At 49.1% G+C, this 19614-nt stretch overlaps 1 protein-coding gene across 2 annotated transcripts in view; it reads left to right on the top strand.

The window, feature by feature from the left end:
* The window catches only part of GPC3 (glypican 3), a 143758-nt gene extending 138327 nt beyond the window's left edge, over positions 1-5431 (top strand). For both annotated transcript variants that reach the window (XM_027899375.1, XM_027899384.1), the window contains exon 8: positions 4259-5431. In XM_027899375.1, the coding sequence (XP_027755176.1) occupies positions 4259-4434 (176 nt within the window). In that variant the 3' untranslated portion in view covers positions 4435-5431. The remainder of the gene's footprint in view (positions 1-4258) is intronic.
* Positions 5432-19614: the final 14183 nt, after the last annotated feature.

The raw sequence follows: 19614 nt of genomic DNA, 5'->3' as shown, positions 1-19614 counted from the left end.
CAGCAAGGGGGGTTTCATGCATGGCCATCCATTATGGTTCTGTTACTATATTAGGGCTGTCACTGGATGTATCTGCCAGGGCAGGCTTGGCAGGCAGGCAGCCCAGATAACGGCCTGCGAGGTGGCATTCCCTGGCTCTGGGCAGCAGGCGAGACCAGCCTGCAGGACTCTCCTCTTCGAGGTCATTTGCCAGAGTGGCATTTGCTGGTGGTTCTTTGCTTAAGGCAGTGTTGTCCTTTTTAGGGGGGAAAAGGGGTGTTTTGGTAGGCAGCAGTGGATTTGGCAGAGGAAACCCTGCTGCAAGTGGCCTGTGTGTCACTCATCCTCCCGGCTCCTTCTGTGCCAGCTGCCATGGGACTTATTATCCCAACTCAAAACAGCCGTCTTTTGTAGCTGTCTCCAAAGCTGGTGTGGTTCAGCAAGAAGAGCTTTTTAATGATTCCTGCCCAATAAGCTTGTGCAGAGTCAGTGTGCCCAATTCTAGTCCTAATCCATGGAAAAATGCTGCCGCTTTATTCTGTGGATGCAGAAAGTGCGTGTTGTAGAGCTGGCGCCAGGTTTTGTCGTCCACGCTGCGAGACCATTGAAGCTGTTGCAGTCCTGGGAGCACAGCGCAGCAGCTTTGTGTTAGAGGGGCTTTGGTTACAAAGGATGCTTCCGGAGGGACCGGCTTGTGTGCGGCTGGAGACCTTTCACCAGCTGTGTGAGGATTCCGGGAAACGGCACAGCACGCTCGGCTTGCGTGAGGGGGGAATAAAAAAGCAGAGCTAATGATTGACTATTATTTTAAGGGGATTATCTAATCTGCAGTCCAGAGGACAAGAGGGGGCAAAATGAGTGAAGATTGAATTTGTAATTAGCGCAGATTGTTGGTAATACCCCCTGGACTCCGACTGATTATAAACAGAAACAGATTTTTCTAGTTTCCTGCCCCCAAAAAAAGTCTTTGCAGGCCAAAGGGCCACTTTGTACTGAGAAACTGATGCCGTTGAATTGGGTGATCAGAGCTGGGGCTGTGGAGATGTTTAATGCAGAAGGTGGCTGTGTAAGAGGGGACAGAGAGGACCAACTTCTCTTGGGTTATTTTGCAGTGTAAGGGCAGAGTTTTGGGTGGAATATGTGTAAGGTTAGTTTCTGTTACCCCACCAGCCATCCTGCAGCTCCATCCCTGCTGCCCAGGTCTTTTGCTCCCAGCAGCTGTGGGAAGAGAAGGTGCAGGCATGTGGTGGTGACCTGGGCTAACTGGAGATCCTAGGAAAGTCTGGAAATTGTAGTGGAGCCCTCTCAAGTACCTGCTTAGGAGTATTTGGATTCCAGAATTTGAGATATGATTATTATCGATAATATAAGCAGTAAGACCAGAGGCAACAGGCAGAAACTGCTGCACTGGAAGTTCCACCTGAATATGAGGAAGAACTACTTTACTGTGCTGGTGGCTGAGTGCTGGAACAGGTTGCCCAGAGAGCATGTGGAGTCTCCCTCAGTGGAGATCCTCAAGAACTGTCTGGACACAGTCCTGTGCAATGTGCTCTAGGACGACCCTGCTTGAGCAGGGAGGGTGGACCAGATGAACCACTGTGGTCCCTTCCAACTGTACTCATTCTGTGATTCTGTGATGTGTATTTTTGATGTTGTTATTGCCTGGACCTGGTTATCAGCTGTCTGAGATCTGTTAGAGGCTCATACTTTTTACTTTCTTCTACTCTGATGTACCGAAGGTCATTAGAAGTTAAGTGAAAGGCATTTGCAAGAGTTACAGATTATTAATACAAAATAAAAGATGTTTGGCTAAATCCATCAAGCCTGAAAACACAGTTGGGCACAAATAAGCTCAGAGTAGGAAACAATGGAAGGAATAGTGAAAACAAATGGCACACCCAGGTGCTAAACTTCTGAAGCATTTAAACAAGACAAAGAAAATAGCACTGTAATCTCTGATGACAAAAGGGTTTCTGTTCCCTTCTCTTTAATTTGGTCAAAATGGATGAGTGAGAGAATCATCATCTCCATTTGGGTGAAATGCCATGAGATAAAAAAACTACCCTTAGTCAAACTGAGGTGAAATCCCAGAATTTGAAATTTTCCCATATAGAAGAATATGTTTGAAATGGTCATTTTTGTACATTCTGGCTGAACGTTTCCAACACGATTCAGCTGCTGCAGGAACTCTCATCTCATAAATTATATCCCAGAATCAGACTGTAAATGGGGATGTCAAAACCCATTGTGCTGTTAAGGACCTTGCTGAAACACTCTTTTGTTTCAAATTTCTTTTCTAAATGGAAGGCAACAGTAGTTACTCAGTTCCTGGGGATCTTTTTTCATTTTGCTAGGATGGCCAGTGAGAATATTCTGCCTCAAAAGCTCTGATGATCACTGGCCTGGAACCATGTGGGTGCCTAATGGTACTGTGACCCCACAGAGCATCTTTTAGGTTTTAGGAGCCTTTGGAGTGTGGGGAAATACTTTCCAAAACACACCAGGGCAGGTCGTCATTGCCCTGATCCCACATTGTGCCAGCTGAGGAGTCTTGTGTAAAACAACAGACTGTGAAATAATCTGCTGGGATTTTATTAACTCCAAATCCCTTCACCTATTTTGCAGAAATGAGCTTAAGAAAAAAAGGAGTGGTGCAGCCAGGCTGCTCCCAAAGTGCCCTGAAGCCTGAGCATCCCTCATGCCAGAGGGACTTGTTCTGTCTGTGTTTGGAAGGCAGCCCAATATGGGCAGAGATGGCCTCCCAGGACATTCCTTTCCAGGTGGCACCTTTCTTTTACCAGGCGGGTTTTGCTCGCACCTGGCCCTTAGTGTGCATGGAAAACTACTTCCCTTGAGCCATTTCTGACCCCCTTTGTTGGCCTGGGCTGACTCACTTGTCATGCTAATATCGTTTGTTTTGCAATGTTTGGGTATTTTTTGATTAAGAAATACTGCCTGTTTGCCTTGGCAGTGGTGTTCATTGGATTGATGTGGCATTTTTTAGATGGAGTGTTTATTCAGCCTCTTGGATTCTTTCTCAGGGGTGCGGTGGGATGATCCAAACCTGTCAGCATGCTGGTGATCCAGGAGGCTTGTAAAAGGCTTGAGCCAGGGCCTCTTCTGATGGAAACCAACAGTTTCCTCCACTTCCAAAGGCCAGGGTCTGGGGATAAGATGAAAAAGCTTAATTGATTCCTGTCTGGGTGAGAAACCTGGACCCCAGAAGGAGATGGCAGCTCCCTCCCACAAGCAGGGGAGCAAGGGACCTATTGCCCTGAGTCAAGCGTGGGTGCACTCACTCAGTCCAGCTGATTGACAGGGACAATCGCCCCAGGTGGATCTGGCTAATGGCATCTTAGAGCAACTTTTCCTTCTTGTTCTTGGCCCTGAGAATTGCTGGCATTTGGTCTTTCCACATTGTCTATTTGGACTTTATTCTTCCCTGTCCCAGGAAGACAGGGGTGACTGTGACTTACTTCTCAGCAGGCCCCTCACAGCCAGTGATAGGTTGCCACAAGCTTTTCCCCCATTAATGTCGCACTCCTCTGTCAAGACTATCAAAACTTTCATACTGGACATTTTCTTGGTTTGGAACCCACATGTGCTTCATCTCAAAGTCCACATGTTGCAACACCAGAATGCCCAGAGTGCATGATCCATTCACATTCCTTCCTTTCCAGTGCTTTGATGAGGTGGAACTGGCATGGGATGTGTTCTTAGGACATTCTAAGGAGCATATTTTACACATATTACATAAGATTGCAAAATGCAGAACTCCTCAGGTCCTACAACCGGGAGGTTTTGGTGAGCAAGGCCTTCTGCTGACTCTGGGTTTGGGGAACTGTTTGCGCTCGCCAGGATTTCCTCACTCCTGCACACATTCTTGTGGTGCTGGGAAGCAGACATGATTTGCATTGCTAAACACCTGCTCCAGAGCTCAGCTGGTTTTCTTTAGGAGTAGCTCTCCAGTAAGCCAGATCCCCTTAACTCTTTTGTTTTCTTACAGGGGCACCACACAGTTATGATTTTTCAGTCTCTCCAAACATAGGGCGCTGGGAGGTACTCTGGGACCAGTGGGTGCAGGACTGATGAGATGTTTGCTAAGCTCTTCTGGCCCATCCAGCCCTGCTATGATGTCTTTGCACTTGGACCCAGCTGTCCTCAGCTGTGTCATGGGCTGCCCCCAGGAGCCCAATTTTGGTGGGGGCTGGAGGTGCCATGTGTCAGAATCTTAACAGACACCACCTGTTACTAACCCCCTCTGTCCTTCTGCTTTCAGAGCTGGCGTATGACCTGGATATGGATGACATCTCTGCAAATAAGCAGCTTCTGAATCAGCAAAGCAAAGATGGTGCCACAGTCCCCAGCAGTGACCCTGGGAGTGCAGCCGCCCGCCCCAGTCCTGCTGCTGTCCTTGCCCTGGTCCTGCTGCTGTTGCTGGGCTACTGGCTGTGAGTGGTGCTGGAGGCACCACTCCACGTCTCTCCATGCCTTTTTTTAATGAGGAAGACATTTGGAACTTCTTCTGAAATATATGCACATTTCTGAAGACAGGACAAATGGCCGGAGTTGCTTTTATAAGAGAATATGGTATCTTCACAAAAAACCCCAACAAACTTAAAAGAATGTTGGTTCATGGCAAACTATGAAATAGGTAACAGAGCTTTTTAAAGATAATCCTATTTACTGTGAGCTGGTTTGTATTAAACTGTGTTCCTCGCAGTTTTTGAAGACTAAATTCTCTCTTGCTGTTAAGGTGAAGACCATATTTCATCTTGAGTTGTTCGAACATGCATGGGGTACAGAACACCTACGGTTTATGAAATACTCTCAGCAAATATCAGACCCCTGATCCTACGTGACTTAATACAGATTTTTTTCTGTAGTTCAAGCGGTTTTTGTACTTAGTCCAAATTCGAGTCTCACCCCTAGGAATCTGGCCAGGACATAATACTGAGGGCATGTGAAGACAAGGGAGAGAGAAGATCAGACACACAGCAGGAGGAAAGATGCTGTGGATGAGAAGTTGCCATGCACTGGGATTATCGTGGAGACATGCTTCCCTGGGCACAAAACATCTTGCATCATGGCAAGTTGCAGGTGACTTTGCTGCTCACATCCCAGGTGGGTCCTGAAGCCCATCAGTTCAGGTAGCTAGTCCCTACCAGCATCCTTGTGGCCCATGCAATGCCCTGGTTTTATTCTTTAGAAGTGAAGCACCTCCTTTCCCACGGGAAATCTGCTAAGACAGCTCCAGCCAAAGGACAGACAGCGTGGATGTACACACTGTGCTTTACAGGGATGAATAACGGGCGTCCAACGTGTTGTGCTATGAAGGAGGGAAAAAAAAGGATTTGTAAGAGCCTGAGGCAGATGAGACTCTTACTCATGTGTTTCTTTGCATGTTACTTTACATAAGCTATCTCTAAAATAAAGATTGGTTGCTCTATAAGTGGCGCATTGGAAGTCGTCTCACATGTGTTGGAGACGATACTCAGTCTCGTGCTGGAGTGGGCAGCCTGGGAAGGCCACCTGTGCCCAGCTCAGGGCCACCATGGAAAAACTTGGCTTGGTCTGATTAAATGGAAGGGCTGGGGCCAGGGAGTGTTTGTTTTGGTTCCTGGCCAGGATGGTTACATATTTCTGTTTAACATGCTGCCTTTACTAGAGTGATTATATCCACAGTATCTTAAGCCTCAGTGTGTGCATGTACGTGTGCACGCACACTCTCACATGCATGTGAATGCTTTGAATATTTGTGTGCCTCAGACCTCTTTTTACAGCAACTTTGTGTTTAGGAGGAAGTAGATAAATCCGAACCATGCGGTCATATGCTTTGGAGAGTGGAAACTTTGCCCAGTCTGAGCGGTGGGGTTTATCTGGCTGACCCTGATTTGAAGCCTTGGGACTGCATGAAGTGCTTTGGGATTGTGGCAGAGGGAGAGAAGGTTGCTCATCTGCTCCTGAAGATGTTAAGTCCCAATTCACTGTTCCTGATGGAAAGGAGCAGATCTGGGCTTAGCCTCTGCATGACCTGCTGGTTAGTGGGTTTCAGAATCCTCATGTCCCATCTGCATGGGGTAAGTGCTGGGGATGTTTGGGCAGCGGTGGTGTCATTGCAGTATTCCTGTGAGGGCTCAATTTCTACATCTACGCAGTGTGATGAGGTTTTGTATTTTACACATTAACAAACCAAACTGCAATCCTCTCTATCTCTTGGGATCACACTTGCTGGGGAGCCCTCGGGTCAGAGAGGTCCAGTGCACAGGGTGATGCAGGGGAGAGCCATCAGCAGTGCTGGCAGAGGCATTTCTTCATCCTCCTGCTGCTTTGCTCTCGTTCTGGCCCAGCCCTCCCCATCACCCCAGCTCTCCATGCCGCAGCTGGCTGAGCCCATGAGCCTCTGCTCCACCAAAGGGAATATTTTATTAGCGCCACTTGAATTTCCATCACTTCTTCCCTTCTGATCCTTTTCCTTTCATCCCCCGGGAGCACTGGGGGTGGGAGCAGACCACTGGCTTTATTCAGAGGTGATGTGCTGCCTCTGCCTTGCCAGGTATTGCTGATACCAGCACAGGGGCATCATCTCCTCTAATACTGTGTCAGAAATATTCTGTGTGCTGCTGCTTCCTTAGATAAGCAGCAGGATAGGATGATGGCATCAGTTTCTCAGTACAAGTCCAGCATGTTTTCTCTCTGAGGAAGCTAGCACAGGCTGTGCCTTGCTGTGTGTCTCACAAAGCCTGATGGGTTCTCCCACTCTGCATCACCACAGCATGATGCTGATGCTTCTCAGCAGAAGACCCCTCTGAGGCACGCTGAGCCTGGTTTCCCATTGCACAGACATGCTGTTTAGCAAACCTGTACTTCTTGGAGACGTTGTTATGATCAGAGATCACAAAAAACAGCCTTTGAGCCCACTACCTGCCAAGTTTATAAAATAATGGATTAGAACTTGAAAAAGCAACTGTTAAATTTTCCCCTGCTGTGGGTTTGTGCATGTTTTAACTGGGGGTTTGCAAGGGATGTCATGGCCACCAAGGGGAATAAAGCTGGTGTTTAATATCAGGCAGTGTTTCATTCCCGTGTCATGAGAAATAAGGAATAATTGTTCCCTGTTTTTTTCTCCACACCAACTCTGTGTACTGTGACCTGTGTTGCCATGGGATGGGACCCCTGCATCAGGAGATGGGCACTGTCGCCTCCCCCTGTGCACGTGTACCTGGAATGCCACACCATGTCCCAGGGCTTGCAGGTTTAACTGCTAATACACAGTTGAGATTATTTCAATTTTTAATTTTATAATTATTATTATATAATATTAATGAGTATACATGTCATATATATATATATATATATATATATATGTAATTTTCTAGATAATTTCTAGCTCTGCAGTGAAATCCAGAGCCAGTCAGACTCCCTGTGCAGAACCAGGGATTCCTTGGTGCTCTGCACCTGCCCTCTGTCTGCCAGCACTGTGTCCCAGCAGTGCCTCATGGACTCAGTGCCCTGTGCTGCTACCGGCTAAAGGAGAAACCTTGGGAAAGTTTCCAGTCTCAGGTGATTGAGCTGTCACCCCTGCCAGTTAACCTCAATGGTTCTCAGCCAGTTCTGCAGCTCCTGCTAAGTTCTGGTGGCAGCAGTGGGGTGGCAGGAGCCTGCAGCCCTGTGCACATCACCCGTGCAGGCAGGAGTGAGCAGCACCATTGCTGCATGTGAAGGCACTGCATCCCTGGGAGGGGGGGGTGGTTTGCAAGCAGCCCTGGAAAGGTGGTGAAGCCAGCACCTTTCCCTGTATCTGAGAGTGATGATGAGATGCAAACATGTGCTTAGCATGTGTAACATATTTCTGCACTAACCGTGCATCAAATTATAATTTAAAACCCAAATATTTTTGTTGGATGAGAAGTCCTCGTTCATTAATCAATTGACTAATAGTTTAGTGCTGGAATGGCAAAATCTAACTCACTGAACAGCTGCTAGAAACAGCTGGTGCTTATGGCTCATGCTGTTTGGGGAAGTGAAATCTAGAGAGTCTCAGTTTCATTTTTCAGGGGGATTTTCAGAATTGCTCGTTCATCTCCATGAGCAAAGCCATCAAGCACTCTGGAGCATGGACCCAGCATGGATAGGGGTCTGGATTCATTGGGACTTCCAATGGAAACAAAATCCCCCTTGCAAGGAGGATGCAGAGAGCACCAGCCATGCCTGCAAACATGGCAGCTGGACATAGGGGTGTTGCTGTGGGGGAAGAGGAGGGACATGTCTGCATAGGGGGACAGTTTCCAGATGATCCCCAGCCTTGGAGGGCGCTCAGCGCACTGGTCATGGTCCTGTTGGGGTGGCATGCTGGGGACTGGAGGGGAGGAGATGACTGCCTTGCCCTGCCCCCTGCTCTGCTTTCTTGGCAGCTGCTGGTCCGTGGTGAGATCCTCACAGCCTCATGCGAGATGGTGCTGGTGGGCAGTTCCCACCAAGAGCCTGGGGAGCAGGGAGACGAGCAGGCTGCTGTCAGGAGCCACATGTGGGATGTTGCGTAAGTGTCTAAAGTAAAATACATGAAGCCACACAAAGGCCTCAAAAGGCTCAAAACAGCCAGGTGTGCTGCTGAGACACCTCCTTCCAGTGTTGGAGCACATAGCTCAGAGGTGGGACTGGCCAAGCACACCAGACTAGTCCTGCCCTGCAGGACACCTAAACTCACCTAAACTAAAGCAGCCCAGAAATATCATTTGGTTCCCAAACATTTGGGTGCCTTGGTGGGAATTTTCTTGACCTTTCCAGCAGCACTGCAGCTTAATGATTGACAAATGCTGCTAAAGCTTTACCAGATCACACACCCTAGAAGCAGGTGTCTATTCCCAGAAAACCAGGGATTTTTCAGTTTGAGCTCCACAGCTGGGGGTGACTCAGCTGGACACCTGCAAAATCACAAATCCTTCCAGTATGTTATTTGTTCCCTTAGCAAGGAGCTAGGTATGGAGGTATCAGGAGGATGAAATCTGCAGCTGAAGGGAAATGAACTGAAACTATCACGCTGGGGATGCTTGCTGGTCTTCAGCATGGGAATTTGGGTTTTCTGTTAAGGTGTGAGACGTGGTGAAACTCTTCATGTGAAGAGAAGTAGTGGGTTTTGTTCAGCTCCATTCTGTGGCTTGCTTGTAGGAGACCTCCTTAAGAAGAAGAAAAAAACAACCCAAATCCACAAACAACCCCCTAAATAAGCTTGTCAAAATGTTACTAAGGTCATTCCCTGGAGATGAGGTAACTAGAATTTTGGTATAGGCAGATAATGCAGCCATGGGCTGTTTATAGAATCAGCAAATTTACTGCTGTCAAAAAAAAAAAAAAAAAAAAAGAAAAAAAACAGAAAAGCAGTCGGCATTAATCAAATATAGTTTATTTTGTCAAACACTGCATCCTTTTGAAAATAAACATCTTGGTGTTGTTTGGCTGAGAGCGTGCTAAGACCTGAAGTACACATCCATGCCTTGAGGCTGCAAAGCTACGTGTGCCACAGTCCTTCCCAATGGCTAACGCCATTCCCATGAAAGCCCTGGTGTCCGACTCCTGGAGAGGCTCCCAATGGAGCATGTGCCAGCCCTCCAGCCCAAAAGGTTTGGGAAGGAAAAAAACATGCTTGTTGCTGTGGGGTTTTTCCTGCTGGGCACCGTGTGGTGTGGTGGGAGCTGGCACTGGTACCCAGGAGCACTTTGTGGGAAAGGAAGGGCCCTGTAAGGGGCTAATCAGGGTTATTTCAGATGTTCCTTGGAGGCCACAGGGACACACAAGGCTTCTCCCAAATGATCCAGGACATTACCAGTGTTGAAAACCAGATTTTTCATAGCAGAAGTATGGATTTAGCCTCAACCTCCCAGTTTAGTGGCTGTCTCCTCCCTTGTAGGAGCCCAGCAGAGACCTCAACAAGTTCTTGCAACGAGTCAACACATTTGGGGATCTCTGCCAGTGGTTTTTGTTTGCTTTCATGTCTTCTTTGCTGTTATTATTTTAGTGTGCAAAGATGCTGAACATCCAGAAAGGAAATCACTGCTGGATCCAAGCAGCACAACCACCCTTCGCACCCAGCTCTCTGCAGGGAAATCACTATAAAGAAGTCGAAAAGCCTGCCTGTAGCAGCCTGTATCCCTTCAGTGTCATATTATATTACCATCCACCATGTTAGCAAATGGGAAAATAAACATGGGCTGGATAGCAAAGCAAGAGGCTGTTTAATTACAGATGTGAAGAAGAATGACGTTTGTGTACATTCCATCCAGAAGTGGATTAAAGTGGTGACCTTTCCCGTGGTGTGAAACGGGTTTGTTGTGGAGCACAGGCATCTCATGTCAGTTCAAGATCTGCCAGACATTTGGTTGCCCCTGTTGTTTATGGTTAATGTTGGATGATGTCTCTTGAATCTGAATCTCAGCAGCTGACAGCGTTTTCTGAGAACTTGTCATCTGGACTCTATCTAGCAAAATTCCTGGTATTGGGTGTATTTGTTCTCATTTGATGGAAAAACAAAGTTTTATGGAAAAAAAAAAAAAGTAAAAGGAGGATGGTGGCATTAGTGACTCATGATATTGAGCTGAAACTTGTGGAATGATCCAGGATTTGGCCCAAGGTGCCAGACCCGTGGCATAAGTTACTGCTACGGCCTGTCTGCGTGTGTGGGATAAACATGTCCTGGGCGTGGTAGTAAGTGCAGACATTTCACTGTGCTGGTGCCACGGAGGCATTGGGGATGGCTTTGCTGTGCTTGGCTTCCTGTGACCATATCAGAGGAGGGGGATACTATTGCCTGCGTCAGTGCTTCCAGCAAATGCTGGTGGCTCAGAGGGCCAGGCTGGGCAGCACAGGGCTAGGAGTTGCTGTCTCATGGAGCAGCAGAGGTGCTAATTGGCCTGGTTAATTGCAGAGAGGGTCAGATCAGGACTGCAGGTGGGCACTGTTTTGTTAAGGAAGGACCGATGGCAGCCAGGGGGCTGCTCTGTTCCTGATACCAGCAGCTTTTTCCTTAATTGCTGCCTCTTAACAAGGCACAGCTCCCAAAGGATCCGGGGTGGTGCTGCTCTGAACTCTCACCAGCCAGCCTACCTGTTTTTGGGGACCTAGTGGGTGCTTTGCTCTGAGCTAGATGCATTTCAGTGCCCAAGGCTGGGGTACAGGGCAGCCCTGTCTTGCTTCCCCATGGCATTTGAGTGAGGGATAACAGCTGCTGCATGGGCTCGGGTTTTTGCCCTCTCACTATCTCAAGGTGCTCCTGCAGAGAGAAAGGGAGACCGAGGCCTGGGCTAGGAAATGGTGACCCCCTTTTTTCAACCATGGCAGAGGTAGCACCTTTCTGAGAGGTGCAACAGGAAGGAATGCCATGGCTCCAGGCTCTACTCTGGCCTGCAGCGATGCTGCTGGGGGCTGGACCAGTCCAGGGGTCCCTAATGCAAGGCTGCTGTGGAAGGGAGAAATTTCATCGGCATAACAGGGATTGCCTTCAAACTAGGGGTGATCCAACAGAAAGGTCAGATGGGGAAATAAGCCAGGCTGCACAGGGTGGCTGCATTCCACAGCTTGGAGGCAAATGTTTAGCAGCACCGTATCTGCTGGTGAAAGAATAACTAGAGACATGGGTCTTGCACCTTTTAAACACTCCAAGTCTGCGGACTGTGAAGGCGGGGATGGGATTTGCATGCTGCTTTATTTAGTATTATAAAAGCTGTGCCGCGCTTATGGAAACCACCCTGCAAACACCAAATGTGCAACCGCAAAAAACCAAAAAGGTTTAAAAAAAAAGTATAACAAAAAGCAGAGAAGTGGAGAAAAATCTCTCGTCACCAGTACCCCATCCAGCTCTGGGGCGGTGCTCAAGGGGAAGCTATAGCTTCCCCTCATGCTGCTGCTGCGTCACGAGGTTAAAGGATTTTACTGCTGATAATTTATGTCTTTTCCCAGGAAAGACAAACAAGCCCTCTGAAGCTGGAGACTAACCTGTCTCCCTGCGGGGCCACCGCATAGTAGGGTGCAGGTGACAGGCACAGGGGGGAGATGGCAGGGGCTGCCATAGGTGGCATGAGCCAATGTCCTCAGTTTGGGAGGGCCAAGCAAGGGGTAAGGCAGAGGCAGGAGAACTGGGAGGTCTCAGAACAGGGGGGCAGATAGGGTGTGAGCACTGAGGGAAGGAGGGACCCCGAACTGCTCTGTGTGTCGCTGTTGGACTGTCTTGGTGTCACCACCCTCTGCAGAGACCTCCACAACAGTCACTCACCCCTGGGGAGAAAGAGAGCCCTTGTATGTGAGGGCATGATAAAATTCCTATAACAGGAATAATAACCATAATAATAACAATAGTAATAATAACAACCACCAGTGCTCTCTAGCTCATCCTGCATGCTTACTCAAACCTCTGTGGTTTCTGTGCTTCTTTCCTGAAAGTTTTTTTTACAGCCTTTGAAGAATGATCATTTTAAGCAAGATATAGACAGATCATTTAATTATTTTTAAGGAGACTGATTGATCCCACTGCTTGATGGGCTGCCAGACTCCAGCTCTGGCGGCTGTCTGGGAGAAGCTCGTGGTCATTGTGGTCTTGACCTGCTAATCCAATTCCTAAAGGAGTAACTCAAGGTCCTGATGTTCCTGTCTGCTGACTGTGGGATAAGTGGATTCCCTGACCACTGTTTAGAGGGCTTTTACCACCTCTTTTACACAGCCTCACATGGTATTTCGGTTCTTGATCTTGTTCCTGACAGCGTGGGATGGGCGTCGGGATGGTTTGCAGGGCTGCTGGGAGTGACTGGATAGGCTCTGGGCTCCTGAGCCCCCCCTGGCTTGTTCCCGTTACTGCTATGAAACCCAAGGGAAGAGCAGGCTGCAGGGGCAGCCGTGGCTCAGGCAATAAAATCATTGCTGCCGGAGGTGCAAAGGAAGGTCAGAGCAAGGCAAGGCCAGCTTGTTTTTCAGAAGGTGTCTGGAGCACGCAGGAGGGATAAGGGGATGCTGTGCATGTCAGTCTGGCCAAACTTGCTCTGCCCCTTTCAAGGGGTCTCCACCAAAGCTGCTACTCCCTGGGATTTGAGGAGTTTGTGGTGCTCCATCCCAAAGCAGTCACAGTTAGACGAAGTGTTAAGTAAAAAATAATTTGCTCGATGTTACTGTGTGATGAGCCCTGAGGTGTTCTCAGTGTGGAAAGGTGCTGATGCTTCAGCTTCCATCGTGTTCCCATGCTATTTTTCCTGTCAGCCTCCTCCCTTCCATGGGGTCCTGGGCTGGTACACACCAACATGGATGTCCAGGCTAATTAAGCCCTTTGTTTTATATTTTTTCCCCTTGAAAGTGTCCGAGAGAGGCCAGATGCTCTTGCTTTAGAAGCACACTTCTTTTGGGAGCTGAGAACATCCCCAGCCCCAGTGTTGCTATCACTGGAGGGCACCTTACCTGAAACTGCCCTCTGTGAGGGATGGCCAGTGAAGGCTCTGCCAGAGCTCCTTGGCCATTTAGTGACAGGGGCTCATGTGGGCTTCACCTTCATTGAGCCTATTTTGGGACCAGGCTGCCTCTCCACACCCTCTGCTCATCCAGCTGCTGTGGAGAGGAGGGAAAGCTTGTGGGGCCAGGGATGGAGATGAAGGGACGCAACCAGAGCGAGAGGTGGACACAGTGGGGGCTGGCAACTTGCCCATAAGGTCCAAGCCAAGCCTCTTGTTTGCACAACCCACCTTTGGCAAGGCACAGACAGCAGCTGCACCACATCCCAGCCATGGAGGAGCCCATCCTGTGCTGGTCCTGCAGTTGAGATGTGGCTTAAGTGACTTGGGAGCGTGTCTGTGTCTCTGGGACATGTGTGCCAGCTTATAGGCTCTGGAAAAAACCACGCATAGGAGCTGGTGTCATTGTAAATGTCATCCCAGCAGTCTTCAAACTGGTGAATGAGCCAGCCTTAGAAACCGAATTAAATTTAAAGGAATTTTTAAATTAAGAAATAATTAATTTGGATTTCCATTCCTGCCATCTGGTTTTGCATGATTTGGGTGTGAGTTTTCAGTTTTCTCACTGCAGCCATGGGACTTGGGAAAAAAAAAAGCCACCTCTTTAAAGAGCTGAGACAACATTTTCAAGTGCTGGGCACTTACAGGAAGTACTGTGAAACTTAAATTGCAGGAGCTCAGCATTGCTTACAGTTACTTTCAGACCCGTGTTGCAGAAGAGGAGCAGGCACACAGCTACCTGATGGTTTGCTTTCTCAACTGAAACAGAGATGTGAGTCACCATGAAATTTTCCATAAGGAATATTTTTTTGTCTGTTAATTCAAAAAACTGCTGACTGGCTTTTTTCCCCCCTTGTACATGATTCTGTGGTGAGAGTCTGCACCGCGGGCTCCACGGGGGATGGTTGTTTTGTGGGGGACAGGGTGGTGAGGTGCTGTGAAGAGGAGAGATGGCAATTTTGTACACAGGCAGTTTTGGAAGTGAGACATGAGCGTGGCACAGAGGGGACATCCTGGGAGCTGTTGTTTCAGACCAAGGTGGAGCCAAGAGGGTACAAATTGTGGATGTAACAGCCAGCAGGACACCACGTCCCCCAGTGAAGGGCTCTGCAGCTGGTGTTTTGCAGACCCATTACCTCCTTTAAAGTCACCCTTCCCCTGAGGAAGGAGATGTGGGGCTGTGCCCAACCTTGCACTGGTCAACCTGGGAGGTTCCTCCACACCTGGGGATATTGAGCACTGCTTCCATGTGGGTTCTAGGAAGTGGGAAAAGGTAGCAAGAAAAGTCCTTTCTTCTTCTCCTTAATTTGTTTTTTTTCTCTCTCCCTCTCTTTTTTCTTCTTCCATCCTGCCCTGGATTTTTCTGGAGGCCAAGGGCTCTCCCAACCCACCTGCTGGATTTCCAGGGAATGGGAGGGCACAGGATGTGCAGTCTTGCCAGGCAGCCCTCCACACCTCCATGGTGGGACTGCAGGAGCAGCACATCAAAGGGACGGTGGTGCTCCCGCCGTCCCCATCCCGTGTGGGGCACACGCTCCTGGCCCCATGGCGCGGGACCACCCACACCGCCTTCACATCAATCAGCCCTGGCTGAATCCCGCCACTGGCCACCTCCCTGACCCCACTATCTCCCTCCTTTCCCTCTGGGATTCAAGTGCAAATGCCTCAGGCCGTGGGCTGTACAGCCCCTACCACTGGCCTTGGCCCTCGAGGTCTGCCCATGCTGATGTGGGATCTCCCTCCAGCTGTGAGACCACCGTGTCCCGGCTGATTTACAGCAGGAAACATTGACCTGCAGGGTAACCAATGGCTGATATTTTTTCTTTTTTTTTTTTTTTTTCTTCTTTTCTTTCTTCCCTCCTGATCAGCTATTGCAATAAAATGACTTTCATTTTTTCCCCCCTTCTTTCTGCACAATCTGTGCCCAAACCACAATATCGGTTAAAAATATCATCTGTGAGAGGAAAAGGCAAATAAATGAGCACATCAAAGCCAGCAGCCTGGGGCCGTTGGGTTGGGAGAAGAAATAGGGCTAGGCCCTGGGCCCATTATCTTGCTGATATCTAATGCCACCACTTCAGAGTGTGAGAATGGAGCCTTTTTTTTCCGCAGTGGAGCGTACTGGCCCCGCTGGTGTTTGGGAGCACAAAGGCCGCCATCCACCCCAGCTCTCAAGACAGACTGTTGACATGCTGCTCTCAGATTTCATTCCTGAAAATCTGGAACTTTATGCCGAACAAATAACATGATCTTTTTCCTTCATCTGGAAAGGATAAAAACAATTGCTGGCACTCTGAGCAGATTACTCTTTCTTTTCCTCCCTCCCGCTTTCCTTGCAAGCCCCAACTCACTACCCGCAAGTCACAACTTGCATATTTTCACTTGAAAACTTTAAACCATGGGGGGTGAGAGGCAAGAGTGGAGGGGAATGAAAAAAGGTTAAAAAAAGAAGGATTTTAAGGAGCAACAATATAACCACGAACGTCTGGCAGCCCATGTGCTGCCCCAGCCCTGCTGGACAAGGAGGATGAAGCCAAAGGCAAAGCATTTGCCACTAAGGATGGACACGGGCAAGGGATGCAGGTTCCTGCTGAGGTATGGACAGTGCTTGATCCATTTAGAGGTGGTATGGTGGGGAAGGTTGCACCCTCTAGAACCCACATTGCACCTTCTGAAGGGCATCAAACCTGAATGGGGACACAAGCTGAGACTACTTTGGTCCAAGGCAAACTCTGGTGAGTCCTCCTCAAGCAATAGGACTTGAGCTGACACTAATCCTGCATCCCGTCCTCCAGGGCTGCTCCTTCATGGGTTTTACTTTCAGCATGGCATTGCTGGGGAGAGGAGCCACATCACCCTAGCCAGCCAGCCCGGTGATCCAGAGGGCAAGCAGGGTTTGTGCTGCCAGTACCCTCTGCCTGCAGCAGTGGGCATTTGAAGGAGGTTTTGTTTCCTTTCACCTCTGTAAGTATATCGATTTTCCACTCTGTGTTTACAAATTCTTTTGAAGTAGCCTTTAAACAGAATTAACAGAGTGCCTGGGGGGAAAAAAAATTTGGTTTAATAATTATTTATTTTTATATATCATTATTTTATTGATACTGAAGCTCGGTACAGAATAGGACTGGGACATGTCCCGCTCAGAGCTGCTGCTCCCCTTGCTCTCTTTTGACCTGTTATGCCTCCCATGTCCCAGGTGATATGAAAGGGGTTGGCCACTTCTGCTCCCCTCCACTAGCAAAAATCTCAAAGGCAGTGACGTGCATCCCTGCTGGAACGAGGCAGATGTCTACAAACGAAGAGCTTGCTGGACCGGTGCCCAGGTGGAAGTGCTTTGAGGGGAATGAAAGGCCCCAGATGAAGTGCTGGTTGCAGTAATTAGGATCTCCGGAGCTCCCTCTGGCAAGCTCACACTGATCTTTTCAAGTTCTCAGACACAAACTCTGACCTCCCTGCTGACCATCACGGTGTAGCTCCATCCCTAGACAAGCACAGCTCGACCTGGAGCACCACGGAAACCAGCACTGCTGGTGGGAACCAGCCTCCTGCCCAGATGTAGCAGCTGCCATGAGTGGTGATGCCTGGCGTCACAGGGGACCGGGACAGTCTTGCTGACAACTGTGGAGCAACCGGCTCCCTCTTCTCCTGGCTCTTCTCCATGGTGTTTTAGCTGGCACAAGGGAGCTCAGGTGATACACAGGTATTACTCATTTTTAAATAGTGCCAACTGGCTGCGTTATCTGCTGCTCTGAACATGCCTCTCTCCCTCTCTCTCCTTTCCATTTTGGAGGGTACTTCCTACTGGTCCAAACAGTGCTTGGGGTTGTTCCCTCTGTCTCAGGTCTGCAGGGACTGAGGCCACACAGCTGGCAGGGCCAACAACAGCAACAGGGGGCCATTTCCAGCCATGCCATGCTGTGCCAGCCACATGTGCCAAGAGCTCTGGGCTCTGATGAGAGGAGGGTATGTTTTCTCCATGTACAGGAGATAGGAGGAAAAAGATAGCTGGCTTGAATTGTGGCCAGGGAGGTTTAGGTTAGCCATTAAGAAATGCTTTTGTGCAATAAGATCCTGTGTTGGTAGCTGGGACAGACTGTGCAGTCTTGATTGAGGAGGGATTTTGAGAACTGACGGGGAGGACAGCTTGAGGTCGGTCCTGCTGGGCCAGGGAGAGAGGCATCAGTTGTCTGAAGTTTTTTCCAGTCCTAATCTCTGCAGCTCTGGGATTTTGTGACCTCCACCCTCAGCTGGGTGACAAGCTTATCTGTGGACCAGGAGGCTGCACATTCTGGAGCATGTGGGCTGGCCCTGCTGCTGCTCACAGCACCCACAAACCTTGCTCTGCCCCTGCACTGCCAGCACCCACTCTGTCCCAGACCGACACTGGCATTGAACCAACTCTTAAAAGGGGAATAAAAGCAAAATAAATCAGCCCAGGCAGTGATACCTGCTGTAAATATAGCCCAAAGTGTCCAAGGGAGGGCTAAGCAGGGATGGGATGCTGCTTGGACTGGGTGGAAATGCAAGAATGAGTTGTGGGCTTGTTTCCTCGGTCATCCTTGAATTGTGCTGTTCATCTTCTCCCCTGACCTGAACCGCTGCTCCCCTTCCCCCGCATTCCATGCACTTTCCAATTCCACCCCACTTCATGTTCATAGGAAGATGTAGATGGAGAATTAAACATCATGGCTGTAATTCACACTGAGAAAGGCCTGGGTGAGGCAGACACAGGGAACCATCTCACCTCCTCAGTGGCAGCCAGATGTAAGGCCACTGGGGTCAGATAGGATGGGGATGTGTCCCCAGGAATGCTGGGCTGTGGAAGGGGTGCAGGTGAGTCAGTGTGGATCCAGGATGCCAGCCCAGCTGTCAGCATCAGTCTGGTGAGCCATGTGGTGGCCACTGGGGAGACAGTGGCCTGAGGACCACTTTGCACCCCAAGATGGGGGAATGGGGAGGAGAGAAAGCCATGGCCGGCTCTGGAGCAATGGTGACTGACATTCATTTGCCAGGAATCTGTTGGGGAATATTTTTATCTGCTGGGTGTGAGTGTGCTACACGTCAGAGCCATCTGCCACACATTCATTTTTGGGAGAACTAGGAAGTGCAGGCATGAAAATCTGTGAAAGTGTGTGCATTCCTGTGCCCTTCAAAGCTGTACATCCTCATGTCTCCTGTGGTGCCTGGGGACAGAGCTGGGGTGACTTCTTGTCCTTCTGGGGGAGAGACAAACTCTTGCATTCTGTAAAATAGAGATGATCTTGAACTCTGCACAGCAAGCCCAGCACAGCATGCTGATTTGGACATGGGGAGCTGAGTGATACCCTGGCAGCAGCCTCACTGCATGCCTGGCCTGATCCTCCATGTCCTTTTAGGACTTTTCCATCTCACCTCAGTGTGCACAGTACCTCGAACTCTGCTGGCATCGGCCCACCTGCAGAAGGCAATAAGGAGCTAACTCACCCCTTACCCCAGAGCCAAGCAGTTACTGTGGGAGGTTTCTGTTCACTGGATGGGGTGAAGGAGCCCTTGGATAAAAATAAAGGATAAAATTAAATGGAGACACCGGCCCATGCTGAAACACCGAATCTGCTCACCCTAAAATATCTGGCTGTTGACATTCAAAAACCAGATTCAGTTCCCAACTAGTGGAATCCCTCATCCTCACGACAGATGCCCTGGATTAAACACCCCCAAATTTGTGGTATCTGGGGTTTTATCAAAGGAGTCTGTTTCCACTTGAGCATCCCTCCTTCCAGCCTGGCTGCTCTGCCACAGAAACGCGCCTGGTTTGGGTTTACAATGAGCCATCTCCTGCTGATGTGATTGAGCTGGGAAGACGTGCCTGTCCAGTTCCCTTTCAACACTTTCTAACCTTCTTGTGGCTCAGACTTTCCTATCAGAGAGTAGGACTTAATCATCTTTAATGATAGCCAGGCCGAGGATAGCAATCAGCCAGGTTTTCCTAAAGGGCTACATCTGAAATCTTTATCCAAGTGCAACCCCCTAGTAAACACCCTGACAGACAACTGCAAACACTGCAGAGCTGTGGCAGACCTCTGGCCAGGACCAGAATTAAATCAAACCAAAAGCTTAAGCACTCACAGGACCTCAGAGGGATTTTTGAATGTAATCAGTGCCGTGGCTGGGC

Source organism: Empidonax traillii, unplaced genomic scaffold (genome assembly GCF_003031625.1).
Source record: "Empidonax traillii isolate 1590-97213 ecotype Southwest subspecies unplaced genomic scaffold, ASM303162v1 scaffold20:size5563877, whole genome shotgun sequence".
NCBI lineage: Eukaryota > Metazoa > Chordata > Aves > Passeriformes > Tyrannidae > Empidonax > Empidonax traillii.
Note: the sequence above shows the minus strand (reverse complement) of the source record. Positions and strands in the feature narration are given on the sequence as shown.